At 39.5% G+C, this 25,290-nt stretch overlaps 1 protein-coding gene across 8 annotated transcripts in view; it reads left to right on the top strand.

Moving 5' to 3' along the window:
* Window positions 1-25,290, top strand: part of LOC149319486 (dystrophin-like) — a 1,434,671-nt gene that overhangs the window by 572,784 nt on the left and 836,597 nt on the right. For all 8 annotated transcript variants that reach the window (XM_089511816.1, XM_089511819.1, XM_089511811.1 and 5 more), the window contains 2 exons: window positions 12,221-12,371; window positions 20,950-21,069. In XM_089511816.1, the coding sequence (XP_089367942.1) occupies window positions 12,221-12,371; window positions 20,950-21,069 (271 nt within the window). The remainder of the gene's footprint in view (window positions 1-12,220; window positions 12,372-20,949; window positions 21,070-25,290) is intronic.

Below are 25,290 nucleotides of genomic sequence, written 5' to 3'. Positions count from 1 at the left end.
GCATCATTTGAAGTGGGTGTGCTACTTTCTTCTCTGCTTGAAAGCACCAATTTATCGATCTCTCCTTACCTTTTGTTAAGAAAACTTTTCATTTGTGGGATTTCTTAAAAAATGAAATCCATACTAATTTTAGTATTTCCAGTCAAAGATACTGTATTTAAGTCATTTCTGAATTCCAAGAGTTGATGAAAAATGCAGCCAGCTTACAGAGTAAGGAACCATATTTATATATTAAGGAAAGAGGCATGTGTTGGGGAGCTCAGTGAATTAAATATATTGAAAGCTTCATAATATAAAATGAGTTCTTTCGATGGAATGAAGTATCTTTTATTTTGTAAATAGGAATGCTCCAGCATTCAGGTTTCAAATAGTTGACTGTAAGGTTATCACAAAGGCACATGTTGGAATAGGATCTGCTGAAATCCTAAAATATGTCAGGTTTAAGAGGTCTCATTGTTGTTGTCAGATGCCCTCAAGTCTCCCATATTTCCTGGCAGCTCTGTGGGTGAAAAATATCCAAGACCCCCTGTTTTCAACTGCTCGGCTTGGGTCCTGTAAATTCAGGCCTGTGACCTCTGTAATTTGAGTCTATCCATCTGGCATGTGGTGTTCTTCTCAGCTGCATTCTACTTTCCCTATCATTCTTGTTAGACCCCTCCCCAAGAAAGTGTATTAGCTATGCGAAGTTGAAATTATTTTTAAAATATATTTGAAGGTACCATATAACCCATGGTACTAATATTTTGTGCATAGAACCATTGTTTCATAATCCAGAACTACTATGCGTTTAGCTTGTGTGTAAATCCAACCCTACATGAAGATAAATGCTTCCCCCTGTGAGTGCACCTAGCAATGGGTAGTTAGCGAGATGCTGTGAAGAGAATGTTATGTGTCAAAAAATGCAAAATGAATGTACGGATTAATCTCATAACCCTGGGTGATTTGGAAATCAATGAATTTATTACTTGAACAACTGCCATGTTGTCACACCAGAAACGAACCACAGAGTTTGCCAACGCGCTTGTCCATAAACATACCACATCTAAAATAGGGAACAATTCCAAAAAGGTTAAGTCTGAAGTTATTATTATTATTATTATTATTATTATTATTATTAACCTTTATTTATAAAGCGCTGTAAATTTACACAGCGCTGTACATACAACCTTTTTAATTAGACAGTTCCCTGCCCTCAGGCTTCCAATCTAAAAAGACACGACACAAAAGGAGAAGGGAGTGGTGGTGGGGAGGGGATTAGGTCCAGCAGTTCTTCTCTACCTCCAAAGCCTGGACCAAGGGAGATGGACTGGAGGGAGGGCTTGACTTCTTAATGGATGGTTAATCTTCTTCCAGACAGGCCTGTTGGAGCTAGCCTGCCTCTCTAGTAGGATAATACATATAAAATACATAGCAATACAGGAAACTATTCAATAAAACAGGTAACAAAAAAAAATCAAATAGCAAGTGACAATTATGCAATACCTGGGAACGCTTCTCTGAACAGGATGGTCTTCAACTCCATCTTGAAGCTGGTTAAAGAAGTGATGGCTCTTACTCGCAGGGGAAGAAGGTTCCAGGAGTGAGGGGCAGCGAGTGAAAAGGGCCAGATCCGAGATGGGGCAGAGGAAATGGGAAGGTTGAGGAGAAATAAGGTGTCCTGGACTGTGGCCAGCACACACAAACAACACCAATAAGAATGGCTTAGCAAGGCAACTAGCAAAGCAACTGGAAGCAGTCCACAAACCTTGCAAGGAGTGAGTGTTAGAGAGCTATCTTAAAGCCAAAGCCGAAGTCAGGGGAACAGAAGTCAGAGTAGTCAGTCCAGTCCAGGGTCAGGGCACCCAGAAGGTAGCAAGAGTCCAGTTCGTTCCAAGGTCCAAAAGTCAAGGCAACAAGGTGTCAGGATACAAGTAGCCAGTGCCAGCAGCAATCACATCAAAGGCTCATGCAATAAACTGTGGCACTTAATTGGTGTCCCCCTGCTTATTATGTAGGAGATTCCCTCCTCAGTACCAGCTGAGGCTTGTTTGCCAATTGTCTCTCAGCAATCCTCCTGGACCTGCGTCTGCCAGCACTCTCAGCCCTGCGTTGTTTAAAGGAGGGAACCTCCAGGCCTGGTTCCTCCCTAGAGTCACCACTAGGCTGCTGTGCCACCAGAGGAATCCCATCAGCACTAGGAACTGGCTGAGCCTCCTCCTCTGGGGCTGGGAGATCAGGGCTGGATTCTGGCAGAACAGGATTAGCACCTGGTGTAGCCTCAAGTACCTCTTGCACTGGAGCAGGATGAGCACCTGGTGTAACCTCAATTAGCTCTTGCTCTGGAGGAGCCCCATCCTCCTCCTCATCCTCTGAGACCTGCTCTTGGCTGGCCATGACAGAAGGTCAGATAAGTAAGGAGGGGCCAGTCCATGAAGGGCTTTAAACGTCGACAGCAGGAGCTTATACTGAATGCGGAAAGGGAGGGGGAGCCAGTGAAGGGATGCCAACACAGGAGAGACATGGTCAGAGCGGTGGGCAGACGTGATGATGCAAGCAGCTGAATGCTGGACAGAAATTAAAGGATGGAGGTGAGAAAGAGGAAGCCCAGCCAGGAGGACATTACAGTAATCAAGTCGTGAGACCACTAGGGCATGGACCAGGATCTTGGCAGTGGAGGCGGAGAGATATGGTCGGATTTTGGCAATATTGTACAAAAAGAATCTACAACCTTTGGCTGTGGTCTGGATCTGAGGGATACACAACAAAGAAGAATCAAAGATAAAACCAAGACTGCGGGCTTGCTGGACTGGTTGAATAGAAATGTTGTCCACAGAGACAGAAAAGGAGTGTTGAAGGGTGGACTTAGGAGGAAATGCCTAATTCTATCCATTCCACAGGCTACCTGTGGGCGCAGCATCTAGTCCTGATCACAGGATTGAGGAGAAGCATTGTCTGTCCATGGCTTAAAATGGAGAGGAGAGAATAATCAATCAAATCAAAATATTTTTGCACTGTTTTCACCTCTGTAATGCTCCTTTCCCCTTTTTTTAAGACAAGACAGAAATGCACACTGTGGCGGGGTACAAACCGCCGCTTTGCGGCGGTCTGCCGCCGCCACCGGTAGATCCGTGGGGGAGCCGGAGCCTTCAGACGGCGCGGCTCCCGCGCGGACCGAAAAAGAAGCTCCAAAATGGAGCTTCTTTTTCAGTCGCGTTTGTGACGTAGCGAGGCGCCAGGGGCGCACTCGCTATGTCATAAAGGCTGCGACACGTACGGACGCTCAGCGTCCGATACGTAAAGATGGCGGCGCCCATGTGGAAGGGGCGCCGCCATCTTGTACATATAGGATACGTACTAGGGTTAGGGGGGTGCGGAAGCACCGCCCCTTCCCAACCCTAGTACGTATCCTATACGTACTATATGGCGGTATGTATCCCGCCTGTGTTTCTAATAGAGACATAGTGAAGATTTATAAAAAGCTATTACACTGTTGGGTAGATCATTTTCCTGTTTGCCTTCTAATAAGTTTCCTCTCCTCCATTGTGAATCTGCTCATCTCTTCTGCTCAACATTTTTTTTATCTGAGCCTGATGGAATCACAGGAGAGAATGAGAGTTCTGTATTGCAATTCTTTATATATGAAACCACCAGGCCAAGAATATTATATTGTCTTCTTCTTGCTCTGTGCTCTGCTGACATTTAAATACGTTTCTTTTTAAAAAGACTTTTGGTTTTATTGCTATTGAGATTGTGAACTGTATTTTAATTCTGTTACATTTTGTTTGCTCTGATCCCCTTTGTGTGTTCTTATAGTCCCTGCTAATGTGCATCTAACCTCTACCTGCAACTTCTCTAGTCACCTCTGATTCAGTAAACACACAAGGCTGCGAGTCTTTTGCTCCAGTTTGCATAAGTTGCTTTGAACAACAAGTCTCTAGCAGTATGAGGCTGGTGTCAGGATAATCAGTTTTGTCCTTGGAAGAAGTAAATGCTTGAGGACAACGTACAATGTAATCATGTATTATTTTCTTCTACTTGGATAAACTATAATTATTTTGATTAGAAGAAGCATCCTACAAAAATAAGATTACTTAGAATGTCTGAAGACTTTGTACAGACAAGCACTGTAAAAAATTCATCATGAAAACTGAAACAAATGTCAGAGAGCTACAACCTGCCTTCTGCAACAAACAAAAAAAATCTGTCAGGCATTGCCATGCTTGAACTAGAAACATTGTCCCCTTTGTACTCCCATTGCAACTGGTCATAAAAGGGAATTATATATAATTGTCATTGTGATATTCTTGCTACAGCATATAATTTTCCACAATCTATCATTCTACTGAACCTAATACTAGAGGGCAGATTTGGTGCCACTGGGTGACACATAGCTTGCAACTTGTCACTGAAAAGTATTAACTATTATCACTGGCAAAAATGGTGTTTAATATTTTCTTTTTATTCCTTCATGCAGTAATGCATTAACCAAAGCTGTGTTCAGGACTGACCAGGGAGTGCTAGTTGAAGGCTATGGTGACAGAGTGCAGTTTTAGTGGGTACTATGTTAGATAGCATAATTACACTGGAATGTGCATTCTTGTCTTTTTGCAAAGGAGGCATCACTTCCAGAGGAAAGCCCCAAAAGAGGTAATAAACAATAGGTGGGTCTATTATTAGCTGGGTCTAAAATTGGTCCATTCCCCCAAATGGGTGCAATCCAGATCTATCAGATTTCCCAAAATAGAGAAATCTATTTTGCACTGGGAAACTATGCAAAACAAACTGTGAGAAAGATTTCATCACTATCCTGGAAATTATATTTCCGAATCAAAACCTCTGTAAAACTAGTGGCAGCATAAATACATTACAAAGGTAGATGAAGAACAACAGCAATAAAATTGGTTTTAAAAATAAGGTCATATTCAACCATAATGTTCCTTGTCTCCAATAATATTGACTTATGTTATAATTAAATCACTGTCATATGTCATATCCTACTTTATACAGCAAATATATTTCCATGTCATTGAAATTAATTTCCTTGTGAGCTGAAATACTGACACTGATTACCAAACAGCAACATTTCAATATAGTTTTGCAAAATATGATGAGATATAAAAGTATGCATTGTAAATGCTGAGGGTATAATTGTGTAGAATTTTCCCAGCTATCATGGGTTGGTGAAGACTAAGATACTATGATTTGACTGTTTACTGAAAGTGGCTCAAATTGCCTAAGAAAACAGTTGATAGAGAAAGGATACAATAATCTGAAATCAATCAATTACAGTGTATAAGAAGATTCCATATATTTTACCAGTGCAGTGATATTGGAAGTTAAAAAGAACTTTGTATGCTTCACTTGGACTAATACAGAATTTTTATGTAGTGCCCGCCACATAACCTTTGTCCAAGACCAAGCAAAACAAATAAAGGTCCAACAATATACTTCTGCTAATGAAAGAAGAAGGCATCATTGGCTATGCTTCTAGAAAATCAGTTTAAACAAACAACATCCCACTCAGACTATGCCTACCATTAGCCTCAAGAAGAGAGTGGGTACACCTTGCTATCTGACTATTCCACTTGTAAACCAGTTTAATAATAAAGCAGGCTAAAGTTAAAATTAAGTTAAAAGAGACAGGCAAATATCCACACAATGTATAAGCTGTAGATAGCAGTTTCAGAACATTGGCCAAACCTTATTGGTGATGCTATTATTCATCAATGTGTATATATTCCAAATGAGCCAAGTAAACTATTTTCTTTGTGACATTGTCATTTCCATTTATGGGAAGTATGGGAGAAATTATGTAAAATACTGCACAATTAGTAATTATGAACCTTCTCAGATATTCTCATTATGTTCTTGTTCTGTGTTGATGAAGGAAGCCTTTAGTACACAATTTACTCAGTTATATCAAGGTCCCATCCCTTTTCTTTTCCTTATCCCTCTAGACTAACAAATTATGTCATATCTCTGTCGGCCTGAATTTACCTTGTATGTGGCATCCAGTTATCTAGTCCTTTTCATATACTTTAATGTAGTCAATACCATCAGATTGGAGCTTTAGTTCAAATGTTAATGGAAACTTGCCAACAGCTTTATCCTATACAAACTGAGATAAATGGATTTAGTCCTGCCTGTTTTTGCATAATGTCAATTTATGCATAAATTATGTTCCACCCTTATTTTCTGAACATTTCATTCATTTTCATTCAGTGTGACACAGCAGACTGTTAAAGCTGTGTTGGGTCCTTTGAGCTCCACCTTAGTTTTTTTCTTAATACAATTCATTTTATTCACTGATTGCCATAAAATTCAATGTATAGCTTGCATTATGTTAAAAACATACAGGAAATCAGAAAACTGCCTCAATAAGCTTGTCTCAGGGAGCTCTACTTTCAAAATCAAAATGTCCAATTAAATAGCTATTTTAGAACTATCACCTTTACACATGTTTATTCTATGATGATTATTATCCCATCTTCACATAGAAGAAATGTGGTTGTTGCTGTGTTTTAATCTCAGAAAGCATTATTGCAGGGGGGGGGGGAACCACATACACACCAAGGTACAGAAAACACGTGAGGGTTTCATGCATTTGCTCCACCCAAATATTTACGTAAAACCTATGGTGAAAATTACAGACCTTTTTACATTATTATTGCCTCAATTTAGTGCTTTCTTTTTACAGATTATCACAATGTCACCTGTCTCATCATGATGAAAAAAATCTGGATATTACTTAGATGCCTACTTTGAGGGATATGGTGTGTTTCAGGAACAGGATAATGTAATTTTAAACAACTGTTTTCATGTTAAGCCCACCACAGTTTAACATTTCTTATGTTAGCAATTTCTTCCTGTGAATGGAGAAATGGAACAGGGGAATGTGCTTGCAAAGAAGTGTTTTTGTACTGTGGAGTACAAAAAAAATGTTTGGAGGGTAATGATCTAAATTTCTCCTTTTGTTCTCCCCATCCAAGAAGGGAGTGTTGCATCGTGTTCTTCATCTCTCTACTCTGTGGAGAATAAGATATTTCAACTAGCTCATCCCTTATAGGGAATGTGAACCATTCCTGACAAATTCCTGAAGAATGACAAGTGAGAGAATCACTAGAGATTTTTGGTCAGGTTACAGTGCTAATGCTATTTAGTGTGTTATGTCAAGCTACTTGGTGGCACTTGTAATTTTCATAGAATTTTTAATAAGTACCTTCTAGCAAAATGCAATGCAGGCTTGTATGAGCTGTAGCCTAGTAGGTGGGTCTACTCCATATAAATCCTATTTAGCACAACAGAACTTATTTCCCACCAAGGACAAGATGCCCAATCCTGTGTCCATGCAAAAAAAAAAAAAAAGTATGTCGTTAGAGTGACTGAGATACAGACCCCCTGTATAGTGGGGAGGGGGAGCAGATAAGAAAGAAAAAGAAACCAGGCCAAGCTACTTTTGTGAAGTCAAAGGATTTCATGGCTGGCATCCATAGATTTTTTGTGGATTTTTTGGGCTGTGTGACCATGTTCTAGAAGAGTTTATTCCTGACATTTTACCAGCTTCTGTGGCTGGTATCTTCAGAGAATGCTGACCTGGAAGAGAGTAGGTATACACACACACACACACACACACACACACACACTGTGTTAACATGGGAATCACTCCTCCTTACCCAGGGTCACACAGTATATGGTCAGCATTCTTCCAGGTCAGCATTCTCTGAAGATGCCAGCCACAGATGCTGGTGAAACATCAGGAATAAGCTCTTGTAGAACATAGCCACATAGCCTGAAATACCCACAAAAAACTATTCCACTATTGTTGCCTAAAGAGAAGTGGAACAGGATATGTGGGCCACATGTGGCCCTGGGAAATGAAAAGAGCAAGGATTTTGAAATAAATTTGGGAGGTGTCCACCACCCCCTTTCACTGGGTGTTTTAACTGGATTATGCAGATTAATGAGTGCAAGTATGTGGAACTAAATATTTATTTCTGAATAGACTAATTTAGGATTGCATGAGCCACTGGGATGGATCAGTGTTCTTATCCAAAGAAGTCAACTTGAGTGTACAGTAAATGTTCATTTCTTATTACTATCACCACCACTACCACCACCACTACCAAATGCAAAAGGGTTGATTGGAAGCCTTTTGAATTTGCTGCCTGTGCTTTCTCCAAACTAATCCAATGACTGTTACTTCTGAATTGATTATTCATCCTTTTAACTCTGAAAAGGTATTGATAAAATGAATTTTTGTACTGTGCAGCTTTTCACTATGTCTTCTGAGTAGACTACACATGTGAAACCATTATTCTAGGAATGCTCTGTGGATGTGTCTTTTTTGTGCAATTACTTGAGTTCAATATACAGGATACTTCCCCCTCCCCCAAAAAAATCTTACCTAGAGAGATTTTTTAAAAAAACAAACAGCATTTGGGAAGATTTTAAATCAGAATTTTCAGTGTAGTTTTCATATTTAAAAAATGTTGCTATACATTTTTCTTGTTTGCCATTCTGGGGGCAGGGGAGTCAGACCATACTGTTATACCATTCTCTGGTTCTCTCTCTCTCTCTCTCTTTTTTTACACGTGCAAAAGCATGTGTGTGTGTGTGTGTGTGTGTGTGTGTGTGTGAGTGTGCATGAGTGTGCGTGAGAGTTTGTGTATGAAATGTAGAATGATTATTCTATTACTTTTCAGAAAAATAAAAGCCAGAAGTTACATTTTCAAAAATTGCAGCTATAAAACCCAATTAATTGCTTTAGGAGCTTTCTAACAAACTACAAGTAGCTAATTTTTAAAAGTAGCTTTCAAGCTGTTTCAACATTCAATTTTTTTTTATTTTTTAAAAAATCATTTTTTGTTCTTTTAGTTTTTACAGACCATGCAGGTGGCATTGTTGACAAAATAGTCAATTCCTGTGTATTCAGTGTTCTCCACCTATTTTTTCTCTCGACCTCATATGTAGTGATTTTTTAAATTTTAATGCAATTTTGGCAATATCATGTGCAATATAACAAAGTGCTATTGAGATTTTAATTACATTTACTGCTTCCAGATTCTTCCTTTTGTTGTTTCCAGTTGAGCATAGCAACAGGATGACAGATGAATGGTCTGTTAATTATATCTTGAATAGCTTTTCATAGTTGCCTCTTATGGACAGTTTCCATTCCTGATGGTTTAGAGCCGAAGCAACCAGTGATAGTCAAGTAAGAGAGACAGCTAAGTGTGTGATTAATCTGCAATGTATCCATAATAACACAAGAAAGCAATCCATGAAAATAGCTTGGCAGCAGGTAGCATTTGATTAACATGAGAGAAATAATGTGATGCAAAAAGATGTGTAGAGAGTCAGCATGGTATAGTGGTTCAAATGCTGGACTAGAACTCTAGAGACCAAGGGTTTGAATCCTGACTTGGCCATGGAAATTCCCTGGGTGACCTTGGGAAGTCACGCTCTCTCAGCCTCAGAGGAAAGCAAAGGCAACCCCCTCTGAACAAATCTTGCCAAGAAAAACTTCTGAGAGGTTACTATAAATTGGAAACGACTTGAAGGCATGCAATAACAACAAAAACAAAAATTCTGTACTGGAATATACATTGGGTGAGGCTCCCAATATAACCACGAAACAGACTGTGCGACCTTAAACCTAGTGCACAATGTTGCTATGGAGTAAAAAGGAAGGAATACTACGCTGAAGGAAAAGCATGATATAAATATAACAGATCCACAATGAGCAATATTACAACGAATGATTCAGCCAAAAAAAATGTGGCATTAATTTACTAACTAGAGAAGAAACCACTCCTCCCTCACACAAACATGCTGGGTTTTTTATTGTTTTGTTTTTTGCTGATTTCTCAGCATATTTAAAACAATGCACAGGACTGCATTGTTAACATCTAAAACCTCTCCTCTCCCTCCCATCAGGCATGGAAAACCTTCAGAGCCCTTGGGTCCCCTTTGCATGAAACATCATTGGGGTGTTACTAGTCATATTTTTAGAAGAAAGAAGTAAAAATAATAAAAACTTTTAATTTTTTAACTGTTTCAAGTTTTTAAAAAGGGTTGTGGGAATGCCATTGTGTGACCTGCCCTATATTTTTACCAAATCTACTTCAGTCACTGTCCTTTGCTCAGAGTGACATTTGACAGCATGACTCTCAAATAATGTGGGCTGCTGGAGGGAATGATTCATTCACTTTGTAAAAGTATGTTTTGTTCTGTAGGTATTTGACTGGTGTCCACTTTTAACCACACTTCCTCTGAATTCTTGTCTTTAAATATGCCTCCAGATTACTGCTGTCTTTTTATAGGCTCAAAACAATTTAAAACATGGTCGCAAATAGAACTCAAGCATTCTACTGGAGATACTGTCCAAGAACCTACATTGTTCTGGTGGAGCAAAAGTCTCTACAGAGCTGCTTCTTCTGTTGCACATCAACAGCTCTGTGTGTGTTAGCTATAGCTCTATCTGCCCAGCCATGGATCGGCTGGATGGCTGCATCCAGCCATGTTCTGGATGGTCTTAAGCATCATGGAAAGAAAGAACAGCCTCTGTCTCCATTGGTATCATGGCCTTGAAAAGAAATTGCTGGACACCTTTTTCAAAAAGCAATAAAGTGTATATACAGGCATAAACACCCAATCGTACCTGCTTATTATACTGGAAGGATTAGGGTCACTGTTTCCTTGTATAAAACTGTCCAGAAGGCTGCTATGTCTGTCCAGTTGAGCTGATTCATTAGTAGCATGATTTTAAATAGAGCTGTAATATACATATATTTGTTATTTTGTATCCTCAATAGGAAAGGTATCTTTTATTGAAACTTCCTATGTGGAGGGGAATGTCAGCAGGTGCAAGATTTTTCTTCCAGGCAGGACATCATTGTCCCGTCCTGTCCCCGTCCCATCCTTTCTGCATGATCATGGGAAGGACTTTCAGATGATGTTGTGCTTATCTGGACATTATCCTTTACAGAAAGTGTGAGTGACAGGGATCATGAGAAAAACTTTCAGATGGTGTTGTGCTGATCCTGTCATAGTCCTGTCATTGTCCCATCATTGAAGTGGCATTGCCCAGCATTTTGCATTAATGGAAGTTCCTGTTAATTCAATGCCACATCAATGACAGGATAATGACAGGATCAGTGCAACGATCTGAAAGCCTTTTGCATGATCATTGCCACGGATGTGATAAGGATGAGGGAGCGATCCCATCCCTATCCTGTCTGTGTGTGATAATCTCCAATGCCACAGAATCTGATGGAGAAGCCATCTCAGCCTGCTCTGCAGCATCTGCAGTTTCAAAAATTTTCCAGGACAAAAATGTGGGCAGGAATGATTAACATAATTAGCTTACTTGCTAATTAGCTTACTTGCTGTTCACCGCTATGATCTTTGGAATAGCGGTATATAAATAAAACAAATTATTATTATTATTATTATTATTATTATTATTATTATTATTCTGTAGTCCATAATGCACAAGGGACTGATGTATCTATTGTTTCTACTCATGTATAAGTCTAGAAATTTTAGTCAAAAAATTGACCCCAAAAGCTTATTCATTCATTCATTCATTCATTCATTCACTCATTCATTCATTCATTCATTCATTTATTCATTTATTTTTATCCCACCTTTCTCCCAAAGTGGAACCCAAGGCAGCTAACATATATAAAACACAACAATTAAAATTGTATAATTAACATCATAAAAGTACATCGCGCCTGCGAGCACATGTGCTCAATCCACGGGGAGCTCGCGGGGCGCAAGGGGTGATGCATCCCATTCAGATGAATGGGCGCACGCCCATGTCGCCACACCGCCACACACACAAGCCCCATTCAAATTAATTGGGCTTGAGCATAGGCGGAATTTGCCTTATGCGCGCGGGGGGGGGGGGTCTGGAACGGATCCCTCACATAAAGCAAGGTTCCACTGTATAAAAATACAAATATAAAATTTAAGTGTGAGCACAAACAGTTATGCCTACTAGAATTTTGTAATTGTTTTGGCATTGTTTTCTTTTGCTTCACCCTTTAGATTTATCGTTTGTTACATGCCTCTAAGTTTTACTCTTAGCATATCAACAGGTCATATCAAAATCCATAATTTTAGTCCCCAAACCTGCCCACAACCTATACATGAAGCGACTTATAATTGAGAATATATGGTACTTCCATATTTGTCTGATTTTTAACTCACTGAGGTTATTTCCCCCCCCCCCCTCTAGTTTACATCGCATTCTAATGGATTTACAAAATCAGCAGCTAAGGCAACTATCTGACTGGTTAACTAAAACAGAAGAAAGAACAGAAAGGATTGAGTCAGAACCTTTGGGGCCAGATCTTGAGGATTTGAAACGACAGGTGGAGGAACATAAGGTAAAGTATAATCTATTTTGACTCCATTAGTTTCTACAGATCATATAACTAAATAATATTTATTTTTATTTTATAAAGACCATTTTTAAAATGAGTTATGTCAACATATGTAAATTTGGAATGAACAAAGACCTTTGGAATATAACACAGAAGTTTTGCAGTTCCGATTTAATAAGGCTAGGATTGTCATCAGCTTCAATTTTTTTTTTCACACAGTCATTATTCACAGAATAAAAAGTGGGCTGGGATGGTAAGGGAAAAGGGAATTGCAATGTGCTATTTACTGAAAAATACAATAATAACGATTTGGATTTTATTATTCCCTGGTTTCTTTCTTTTGCTATCTTGTGCTTTCCTTTTAGAGTACTCTAGTAGCAAATCGACACTATTCGTTATTATAATTGGGATTTCTAATCTCATTAGCAGTGCTGGGACTTTGAGCATGCAACCCCCAAGCACTGTAAAGTAGTAAAACTGAGTGCCTGCTTTTGTATGAGAAAACATGTGGAGTATTTTTGAAAAATGAATTTAATTATAAAAACAAGAAGTCAGCATATAATGAACAAAAGAACTGCATAAGACTTGCTTTTATTGTGCTCAGAAAGTTTCAGTTCTATGGACGAAGATATCTGGAACTTCTGATAGACATGGAGAATTAAAACTACCCACCAAAATCCATTTTCAGATTTGAACAGACTGCTATTGAATTCCAGGGTTCTAGATGAAATCAGTAAGGATAAATATGGAGTGGATACTGATAGAATGCTATTTGAAGTAAAATATCAAGGGCATGCTGCAGCAATGATTCTCAAACTGCAGGATGCGACTCCCTGCGGATGTATGATAGTTGCTCTAGGCTCCTCTTAGACTGAGAATGACTTGCCCCAGGTCACCCAGTGAGTTCTCATGGCTTAGTAGGGATTTGAACCTTGGTCTCCTAGTGTCCTAGTCCAACACTGAAACTATTACACCACTCTGGCTCACTAAATCCATAGAGTAATCTCTAAATAATCAGTGAAATTGTGTTTTAACATCTCATGTTGCTAATAAGACATTACATTCACCATCAAAAACTGAAAATGGATATGCAGCTTCCATAGCAGAGAGGGCATAAAAACAATTCAGCTTACTTGTTTACTAACATCCCAAAGTAGCTTTGATATGTTGTGCCTTGTTTAATCATAAATGATGAAAAGCAGATAAAATGGAGCTGCTGCTTTCTGATTTTATGAATGAACTTTAGGCTTTCCATGCGACCACATTTTATGAACACCAACACTTTAACTGAGAATTACTACTTTCTATTAGTATCCAGAAGAGAAATAAAATCTGAGGGATGAAAAGAGTTTGTGTGTGCATGCACACATGCATATGTGTACGGTTGTACAGGTGTGCTAACGTAACCTGTTTGATAGAAATATTGAATTCTGCTGTTGTTTTGAACTGAAAAAGAACTGCATGCTTCAAAAATGTTTTATTGGAGAGACAGAATTAAATACATTTTAGAAGGGGGGAATCTTTTTAATTATGACAAAAATAAGCTTGTGCTTTTCTTTCAAGATTTTATTTAATCTTCAGAAGTATTCACGTCTCATACACACTGATTCCAGAGTTAATAGTTACTATTAAATGTGTGTATTATGTTTTGTTTATTAACTGTGTCAGTTTGCTAAAATCTTGTGCTAAAAACTCATTGCTAGCCTACTCATGGAATAAAGAGACCAGACACAAAGGTATGGGCCATTTATTGACCTATTTATTAAGTTCTTAACGGAACTGTAACTTGTATCACAAGCAAAACAAATGTGGGAGACAGGGGAAGCTGCTTACCGGTGTCTTACCGCAGACTACCTCTGCAGCTCATGAAAGACGATAACACCTGGGCCCTCAACGACAGTCCATAGGTTGAGTTGCTGTTGGACAGCCCGCACCAGGAAGTCCAGCAAGAAGTCCACCTTCCCAATCTGCAAAGATTAAAGTCGGGGTATACCTTCAAGCCAGTCCCAAGGTCCATTTCTTTCAGCCACCCCCCCAGGTCACAAGGCCCGTAGGTATGTTTTGAGAAATTTCCCTAACACTCAGTAGGGTGTCCAAGGTGCTCACTGAGATCAAATTCAAAGAATTTATGCATCATATCATTAAATGAATCCAATTAGAATTAACATGTTTTAAGCCAGATCAAGATTATGATGACACCACCCAAGCCAATTTCCCACGTGGCACTGGTAGACGAAAAACCCGTGGAAAAGAGAAAAAAGTCCTACCTGGCCCAGAAGCAGCCAAGCGAGCTTCATACTATTCCAGGGAGAGTGGGTGGGTCGTGAAATAAATTGGAATGAGGCTGTCTGGGGGCAATGTGACAATCAATCACTGACCACGCACCCCGAAGCCCAATTGCATGGCAACACTGCCATGGCATGATTTAAACCCTCATCTCTCACCAATGATAGGCCACCAAACAGCCAATCCCAGCTCCACCACCTCCGGTGTGGAGGGAGTGGGATTGCCAATTATTAGTTGAAGGAGTGGATCTCCTTATATTGATAACCAACCATCCTGTTCAGAGAAGCCTTCCTAGGCATTGCATAATTGTCGCTTACCATTGCATAATTGTCGCTTACTATTTGATGTTCTTTTGGTGCCTGTTTATCAAACCATTTCCTGTATTGCTATGTACTGTATATGCATTATCCTACTTGAGAGTATGTATTTTCCCTGGAAAATGATTAACCATCCATTATGAAGCCAAGCCCTCCCTCCAGTCCATCTGCCTTGGTCCAGGCCTGGGAGGTAGAGAGGAACTGCTGGACCTCTTACCCTTTCCCTCCACCACTCCCTTCTCCTTCTGTGTCATGTCTTTTTAGATTGTAAGCCCGAGGGCAGGGATCCGTCTAACTAAAAAGATTGCATGTACAGCACTGTGTAAATTTACAGCACTTCATAAATAAAGGATAATAATAATAATAATAATAATAATAATAATAATAATAATAATAGAAATAACGAGACCAGTCACGGAAAATTAGGGTAAACAAAAGGCACTTTATTTGACCCAACCTATCTAAGATGTGTTGGCCTGGAAATGAAGCAAGAGGGGGCAGCAAGCTGATGGTGCTCCAGCTAAGGTGTCAACCCCTTGACAACTTATTCTGTCTTCCTTAGGGCAAAACCCTCAACCCTGAGGCAATTTAAATACTTGGTTTGCTCCCCAGCCTTTATAATTGGAAGGTTTCCCAGGGGATTCCCAACCACACCTCACAACTCTACATGCAAGAGCCTGGATCCCAGGTTTTTCTCAAGAGTAGCCTCCTTCCCCATCCCCTTGACCTCAGTACTCTAGAAGAGGAGGTTTCAGAGCCCTTGCCTACACCAAAAGAGTGCCAAAAGTGATCACCAAAGACTTTTATTCACCTCCTCACTACCTGCCAGGTGAAAATCTATTTAATGACACCAACCAAAGCCAATCATCCAGTTCATGTAGACAAAGAATGGAACAGACAATTTAAAAAAACAGCTAAAAGGGTAAACATTCCTACTGAACCATGAAGCAGCTACATAACGATTACACAGCACTGAGGGTGGGACTGTGGGCCACAGTGTGAAGATCCAAAGAAGCAGGTGAGGGGGAGATTAGTTGCTAAATAGCCTCCATCACCTATAGCATTCTGGCACCTTGTGCCAGATGCAGATCTTCTGGTCTCTACCATGGAGGGAATCAAAATCCTACCTTCTCCCTCAGTCTTATTCATCATACAAGTAGATGTCTGCCGAATAATGGGTCTGTTGAAGGTGCAATACATTATGGAATAACATGAGAGCTTTAAGGAATGCCCTCTTTTCAGAGGTTCAGTTGGTACCAATGCTGATGTCATTCTGGTGCCAAGCAAAAACAGTCTTTGGAGCCTATTTGATTTTATGTGATTTGCACAGGTGCTATTGTCAGCATTTCTTTAATTTTTTAAAATTGTTTTTAAATTGCCTGGTTTTAAGTGATAAATGATTCAATTTTATATTTCTGTGCATCAATGTATTTTAGTCTTTTAAAATTTTCTATTGTCCTAAATTGATTTTATTGTTCACTGTCCTGAGATTCTTAGATGTAGGGTGAGTACAAATATTTTAAGAAAACCCTATAAAATAAATGACAGGTGATGAAGTACATTTTTTCAAATTCATATCTCCCACAATGCATTCTAATCTCCCAAAATCATTTAAAACTGCAAAACTGAGATTCTAAATTGATGGAAATTGCATGCATGCATGCATGCAGCAGCTAGCTAGTGTGATTAAGGAGCACACTATTGACAACACTATTGATAACAATAGCTGTTGGAAATAAACAAAGCTTTTATTATAGGAACTGCACTTGGTGTTCAATAGTCGTCTCCCATCCAAGTACTAACCAGGGTTGACCTTGTTTAATTTCCAATATCAGTTGTGATGTGGCATCCTATGAGTATTTAGGCCACCGGGAACCATTTGAGTAGGTAGAAAGAGGAAAAGAAAAATGCCTATTTCTCTTTGGCTCTGTTATCTTTTCTTATCATCATAATTTGTTTCCTTTCCTTTCCCTGTTTTTTGTAATCTTTTATTTCTTTCCTGAAAAGGATGATTAATTTTTTGTCCTTGAAAGTAAATGTTGCATTAATGGTTACTTTTAGTCTGCCTTATTTGCCTCATCTGTCAAATTTTATACTTGGCTCAGTTCCTAATGTTTCATTTCTCTTTCTTAACCCAGATAGAAGAAAGAGGACACTAAAATAGTGACTGTTCAGTTAAATAAACTGGAATCTGTTAAATTGCTCACTGTTAAGGCCAGGACTCCCACATTTAGTCTTAACAATCCTGACAATATAAATTTTGTGTATTATATTAAGGAAATATTGGCATTACCAGGGTCTTGTAAGATGTTGTGAAACCCCTGTTACCTCATATGCCTTAATAGTATATAAAAAGATAAGTGGGAGAATTGTAAGATCTTTAAGTATCCATGAGGATTACCTATGAAACAGATTAATCTGTTTAATGTTAATATTTCCAACCCTTATTTTTTATCTGAGCATTCTGGGGTCTACTACTGAGAGCAGGGGCGTAGCAGGATCTAAAGAATGGGAGGGAAGACAAAATTGCATTTGTTGCCCCTGATGGCATGCCAGACATTTCAGTCCAGAAAACTAGAAACTGATTTGATTAATTCTATGAAGCATCGTAGAAGTGATGCAGCCCTAAAAAGTTCCTTGGAGTGCCAGTACAGCTTTTGATAGCTGATAGTTGCCTGTCCAAACTGAAAGTGGTTAAAATGTCCAAAAGTTCACTTATTTCTTTACAAATAACATAAAGTCATTATTTGACAGGTCCATCCCAAAAGGTTTTGCTCCCTAAAGCAAAGACTGATATGACCTAAATCCACCTGTTAGTATGAACTAGAGCAAATCCATTGATTCAGCTACTAAACAATAAGTCAGTATTTATTAATTTTCATTTATTCAATTGGTTTACTCTAGTAGGAGGTAATAATTGCATTTAGGCCCATAAGCTGTACCTCCCTCATTCTGTATACACATTGAATTTATATTTTAATTTTTCTTCCTTGCTGATGAAAAAAAGATCATCATGTAGCTTGGATTGCAAGATGGGACATGTGGTAACCACCACTGCAACCTCCAGCATTCACTGTTGTTGACATATGGTATATTGCATTCCAGAGTGATTCATGTAACTGTGTTCTCTAGCATACATTGGATTCCCATAGTCTTACATCACAGTCACTGTCCATGAATGGGGAAAGGACAATGTGATTAATCTCCAGAAAATGAATCCCATTTCCCATTCCTAATTAAAACAGGTTTTTTTTATAGGTTGGGTCATGTTGCTTTAAGAAAATATCAATTGGGATAGTTACTTTGGAATAGTTGTATGGTTTATTTTTGTGTGTGTATGTGTGCTTTTCATTCCTTTGATACATTACACCTGTGATAGGCTGCTGCAGAAAAGAGGGACTTTTTATGTTCCTGCCAGACTTCATTACTTAATTATGTACTGAGTTACTATTTTTTGTGCTGTTATTCTTTCATTTTAGTTCTTGTCTGATTCAGTCTTATAAGTACTTGTTTTACTAACAGTAGTGGGAGTGAAGTATGGTGACAGCTCTGTTGGAACCTAATAGAGGAGAAATGGAAGACAGTTGGAAGAGAGAAACAACCACAACTGTTCCCTCCAGAATCTTGTCATCTCCATAGTCAATTATTTCTTAGAAGTTCTCCCTAGGGTTGCTAACCATGCCCACCAATTCCCACCTCCCAGTATGAAGACACCAAAACTGGATTTCAAAAAGGGCTAAACTTTATTTCAACTGAACTAGTCTACAGTGAGGAAATAGCAAAGATGACCTCAAAGAATTCCTGTTTATGGGGGTGGGGTGGGGGGAACCTCAGCACCAAAGTGATATCAAGCATCATTTTTATAATTCCAGCCAAAAGAGTGCACAGAGGCAGAAGACCTTTAAGGTGGACTGCAGTAAGTGAGATGTAGTCCATGATGTGGTCTTCCAATCAGGTTCCGCAGCATATGCCACCCCCAAGGACCTCTAAGAATGAAATAAAGTTACATATGTCCCCAAATATGATGGGCGGTTATAAGGTTGCAAATGTTACGAACACCTGACATAGTAGGCTCTGAACTGATCTTTTCCTCAAAAACCTGTTAGTCAACCTTTTAAACCTTGCTGACATTCCTTTTGTTTCTGCACTTGCTAAAAGATCTGAACTGTGTGAAGACTAAACTTTCAGCTCGAAGCTGGAGAAAATGTGTTAAGGCAGCTGTGTAGAAATCAACACAAGCTAGCTATTTAAGGCCCGTTATAGACGGGCCTAAAAGTATGTGCTCTGCGCATACTAGGGTTAAAAAGGAGCTTCCTTTCCTGACGTTCCCAACCCTAGCACGCGCGGAGCATGCACAAAATGGCAGTGGCCGTTCCACATGGCTGCCGACATTACGACGTCACAACCGCGCTGCCTCCAAACAAGGCGGCGCGGACGTGACATCTTTGCGGTGTGCGAGGGCGCCTAGAGCGCCCTTTCCATGGCGTAAGAAGGAGCTCCAAAACTGAGCTCCTTCTGGGGTTTGCGTCATTGAGCGCAGCCTTTACATGGCTGCGCCCAGTGACACAGAGGAGAAAGGGGCCAAGCAGCCCCTTTCTCCTCCTCCCCACCATCGCCAGGTGTCCTTGGGGCTTGAAGCCCCAAGGACACCCCTTTCCAGGCCACATAGAAGTGGCTTTTTGCCGCTTCCCTGCGGCCTGCAAAGCGGCGGATTGGGGCCTCGGAGGCTGCTGGCCTGGCAGCTGAGGCACCAATACAGCGGGGAAAGGGGTGGGTGCAGGCCGCCCCAAACGGGCAGTCTGTAACCCGCCTATTACTAGAATTATTAATTTTAAGAGAGAAAAACCCTGCAGCTTCCACTAGATAATTTTGTTTGTAGCACTCTGGCTCAAAATGTCAGTTTTGGAAGATATGTTTTTGATTTCCATATAGCAAACATTTTTGTAGACTCTTGTATGGATATAATTTCTGTTTGTTGTTGTGTGCTCTTAAATTGCTTCTGACTTATGGCAACTCTAAAATGAACCTATCATAGGTTTTTCTTGGCAGATTGCCTTTGCCATCCTCTGAGGCTGAAAAAGTGTGACTTGGCCAAAGTCACCTGGTAGGTTCCCATGGCTGAGCCAGGATTCAAACCCTGATCTCCCAGTGACCTAGCCCAATGCTCAAATAATTATTTGACCTCTGGATAGAATTATTTGACCTTTAATGTTCTAGACATAAAGCAGATTGAAAACGACAATGAGGTTTACATTCCGTATTTTAAAAAGAAAAAGAAAAATTTTGTCTATATGTAACAGCTAACACACAGGTACATCTTGACAGACATACCAAAAAGAAAATGAAGCTATAACTGTACATCATCACCAAGCACTGTTGTTATTGAAAACTTTGTAGTAGGGGTAGGGAAAGCACAGGCTGTAGGTCTCCCTGACCTCTTTTTGGGGCTCAAAGATTCTCCCCTAAGCCCCTGGATTCCCATGTATTAAAAGTTTTCAGGAGACAAGTTGTCCCAAATTGTTATCCAGGTCCTCTAAAACATGGTGGTTGGGCTTAATTCCCCTTATTCCCCCCCCCCCCCCCCAATATACCTAAATCAAAACTAGAAGTCACTATTGACATAAATGAGGTTTACTTTCTGGTAAGTGTTTTTAGGTGCCTACTTTTTAATGGTATGTAGAAAGGAGACAGGTGGTAATGGCAATTCTCTAATGTTTATATTAGTATTTATTTTATTTATTTAGAAGTACTGTGTGTCAGCTTCTAAAGAGTTTTTGAAAGTTTTATTTCTGTCTGTTAAGTTTTGTTGTGACCCGTAAGCAAGCTTATGCAAGTGGTGTAATGTTCAGAATGAGTAATATTTATTTTCTTCAGTTGCTGTAGTAAGGTCACTTCACTGAAGAGATACAGCAAGGTGCCCTTGTGCTTAATTTTAAAGAATTTCTAAGTGATTGTATTCCCCTGTCTCTTTTTTATAGGCCCTTCAAGAAGACTTAGAGCAGGAACAAGTCAAGGTTAATTCGCTCACTCATATGGTTGTTGTAGTAGATGAAGCAAGCGGAGACAAAGCTACAGCTGCCTTAGAGCAACAACTGCAGGTAACTATCACACTGGTATACCTGAAATGAAACAATTCTGTCATAGTAGAATTTTGCATCTTGATTTTGGACTTAGGTCAAAAGCTTCAGTTAAGTATTTTTAAAATGTGCATAATAAAATATAGCACTTCATTACAAACTGACTTTTTTCATTCAGAAGGCAACTGATCTTTATAAGGTCTTCAGTTTTTAGGGATATACCGTTTATAGACTATCTTAGTGAGCCATGAAGTTTCTACCTATACTGTGGGTATATTTAACACACATCTCTCCACTTGGCAGTTTGAAGAAAGAAATACTCATGAAAGTAAATATAAAATTGGTCTCTCTAGTATTGCTGGTATTCCAAGGAGATGTCACAACTTTGCAGCCACCACCATGCTCACCAGCCCATACCTCAAGTATCAGAGCAATGCTTTTGAATACAAGATGTATTTGGTTATGCAATTTCTCAGAAGAAATCAATTTGCCAGTAGTGGCTCATGTGTTTCTTTCCAAATCCATGAATCAATAAAAGACATGACAACAATTAGACTCCTAAAATAAGGAGATATGGGTATGGGTATTTCACCTGCACCCATTTAAAAAAAGGTCTGGTCTGGTGGCCATAGTCACATATGCCTTATTTATGTCAGGATTAGATGGTTGCGTCATGAATTATGTGGATAACCCTTGAAAGACATCTGGATGAGCACAAGTGGTGTTGTGGTCAACCATTTTTCTTACCTAATTACTTCTTGAAATAGTCTTATAGGGTCCGAACAGACAGGCCAAAATAAAGCTGTTTCGGGTCACTTTGGGAGGTATGCTGTTAAATGACACACACATCTTAAGAGGTCAAAAGCTGCTCCAAAGCTGCACTCTGGTTCTTAGGACTGGAGCACAGCTTTGGCATGGCTTCCAGCCTCTTAGCATTTGTGCAGCATTTAAACATCATATCTCCAAAGCTCCAAAGCAGCTTTATTTTGGCCTATCTGTTTGGACCAATAGACAAGTTCAGTTGAGCAGCTACTGGATAACCTTCATGTGTGTATTCAGTCAGATTTAGCAACATAATATCAAGGCTTCTGCCCGAATCCCTCCCGGGGGTGGCGGACTTATTAGGATGGTCCACCCTCGAAGGCTGATGGAACCCAAAAGGTTCCAAGAAGCCCTAGAGGGGTATATGGTTGGAATTGACGGCGACTCTGTTGATGCCCTGACTAACATCTGGGATACTGATCTCTCCAGGGCTATACAGAGCATCGCTCCCAAGCGTCCTGTCCGGCCTGCTTCCAATAAAAAGCCCTGGTATACGGAAGATCTCAAGGAAAGGACGCTGCACAACGACTAGAGCGTGACTAGCGAAGACATCATTTCTTAGCCGATAAGGCACTCCTTAAATCTCATTTGAGAGCCTACGGAGTGGCAATAAGCACAGCGAAGAATTCGTTCTTTGCTGCGCGTATTGCGTCCGCGGAGTCGCGTCCGGCAGAGCTGTTCAGGGTAGTGAGGGAGCTTACTCGACTGCCCCCCTCCCTGAACCCTATTTTGGAACCATCCAAGGCCTGCTGTGACGAGTTTAATAACTTCTTTGCGGATAAAATCTCTTGGATAAGCGCTGATCTCGACGCCAGTGTTAGTTCAGATCCTAGAGTAGAGGCATCCAGAGCTTCCGTGGACTTGGTTACACTGGATCAATTTGAGTCTGTTAGTACCGAGGATGTGGACAAGATTCTTCGGAGCGTTAGGAAGACGACTTGTTCTCTTGATCCCTGCCCTTCATGGTTGACAGCTCAAGGGGGAGTGGTTGTTACAGAGATGTTATACCGCATCATTAATTCATCTCTCAGGGAAGGGCAGTTTCCATCTATTTTGAAGACGGCCATTGTAAAACCTTTGTTGAAAAAGCCCTCCCTTGACCCCCTAATTCGGAACAATTATCGGCCTGTCTCGCTGTTACCATTTTTAGGGAAGGTGATCGAGAGGGCAGTTGCCTTTCAGCTCCAGGGGATCTTGGATGAGGCTGATTTTCTGGACCCATTTCAAACTGGCTTCCGGGCGGGCTATGGAGTTGAGACTGCCATGGTCGCTTTAGTCGATGATCTCCGTCTGGGCATGGACAGGGGTAGCGTGTCCCTATTAGTGCTCTTGGATATCTCAGCGGCCTTTGATACCATCGACCATGGTATCCTTCTGGGGCACCTGGGGGAGCTGGGAATATGTACACCGCTATGATCTAAAAAGGAATAGCGGTATATAAATAAAAAATTATATTATTATAATAATGTCACTGTTAGCAAATGAAAAACAAACAAAATAGTATTAGGACAGTGTTTCTTGGATCTTTTGCTATACCAGTGCTATGACATTGTGTTGTGCAGTGTTTCTAATGTGTCATGATGTTAGATTTGGATATATGGAGATACAAATAAAGCTGTCATTCTGACAGCAAAATACTTTCAAATCCTTTCAATTAAAAATTCCTAAAAGAGAGAAATGTTCTTAAGCTTTTAGCAGTGTTTGCAAATTGATTCCTCACTTTCAGTTCAGGACTAAGTCAAGATTTAGGCTTTAATTGTTCTGTTCGTTGTTACTGTGTGCCTTCAAGTAGTTTCTGAACCTATTGTGAGATTTTCTTGGCAAGATTTGTTCAGATGGGTTTGCCTTTGCCCTTCCTCTGAGGCTGAGAGAGTGTGACTTGTCCAAGGTCACCTAGTAAGTTTTGATGGCCCAGTGGGGATTCTGTAACCATCCATTAACCATTGCTTTCCACAGCTGGAATTCCCTAGCATTATAGTTATTTGATTGTTCTGGTTGCCTCAGCATTTGCATCTTGTCAGACTGTTGATATGCGAGTCTCAGAGCAGTGTAATTCTCTTTGAAGTCATGCTAATTTTCAGATAGACTTTTTCATCTTGTTTTGACTCAGCGTAGCATGTGAAGCGTCTTCCAGCATGCAAATTGGGAAATATCCTATCAAAGCAAGTGCAAGTCTGAGTGACCTTGTATCATTTGACTTGGTGCTGGCTGCTAGATTAATAGAGAACAGTTCTAAAGATAGATCACAGGGCTATGGATCTCTTATTGCAAAAGCTAAGAACAAAGGATATGTTTTCCTACTTTAAAAGTAGAATTGACTCAAGTATTAAAAAAAACCTCAAGCATCTTTTGAGAGAGAAGTACAATGTATACACATAAATTTGCCATATTATCAGAAGTAGGGCCAATTAAATAAGACAGTAGTACTAAAATGGGAAGCCATGCATGCCACTTAAATATTTTATGAAAACATGCCAAACATGTACATCACTTGGGTTCCCTATACTTGTTTTCTTTCTACTTGATTAATATGTGTACTTGATGACTGATAGCTGAAGGTATGAATTTAGTCTGTTGCAAAAATATTTGGTTTGAGGATGATGTGACATGGTCGTTTGCCAGTAGTGTTAGACCTTTCAATCAAACATACAAGTAATTGTCTTTATTCAGCACAATAGGTTAACCAAGAAATCACAGCAGTTCTGTTCTTTTACATGTCTTCTGCTGCCCTCCACTGTCAGAAAATAAGCTGGGATAAAACCAGCACAAATAGCTGAAATTTGGTTCTTCTTCTTGCCTTAGCATATTGTAGAATCAATAGCTATTACAAACATGACAGTTCTTTTTAAGCTCCATGTGTAAAGTAAATGTCAGTGTTCAAACAATATTCCAATTAATTATAATGGATGCTTCTACTACAAGAACTGCAAATGGTTGTGTATACATTTTGTTTAGGATATGCTTTAGTGGGTTATTATATTTTTTAGACAATTGATTGCAACAATTGTTTTCAAATGGTTCATATTTCAGAATTTTCTAAAAGTCTGTGGTAAATTTGTAAAAAGATTCGTACAATAAAAAGCAATTAGCTGGCTGACAATTATTAGCTAATTTAAAAAAAACACAAAAATGGGCTTTTGCCATTACATAGATTGAATATTTAATATTGATATCTTGAATATTAACATTACTGCGGTTTATAGTTTCATTACTTCTTCATTTAGTTCAGTACTGTTCTCTAAAAATAATGATAATGACTTCATTGGGAGAGGTGAGAAATAGAAATAAATATTATTATTATTATTATTATTATTATTATTATTATTATTAATATGTGAAATACTTGATGGTATCTAAATGGATCTTAAAATGTTAATGGAAAGGTTACAACTTATTTTTTTCTCCCAGCAGTATTTCATA

The sequence above is a fragment of the Sceloporus occidentalis genome, unplaced genomic scaffold, assembly GCF_023333645.1.
Source record: "Sceloporus occidentalis isolate IW3139 unplaced genomic scaffold, rSceOcc1.0.p SCAF_2, whole genome shotgun sequence".
NCBI lineage: Eukaryota > Metazoa > Chordata > Lepidosauria > Squamata > Phrynosomatidae > Sceloporus > Sceloporus occidentalis.
Note: the sequence above shows the minus strand (reverse complement) of the source record. Positions and strands in the feature narration are given on the sequence as shown.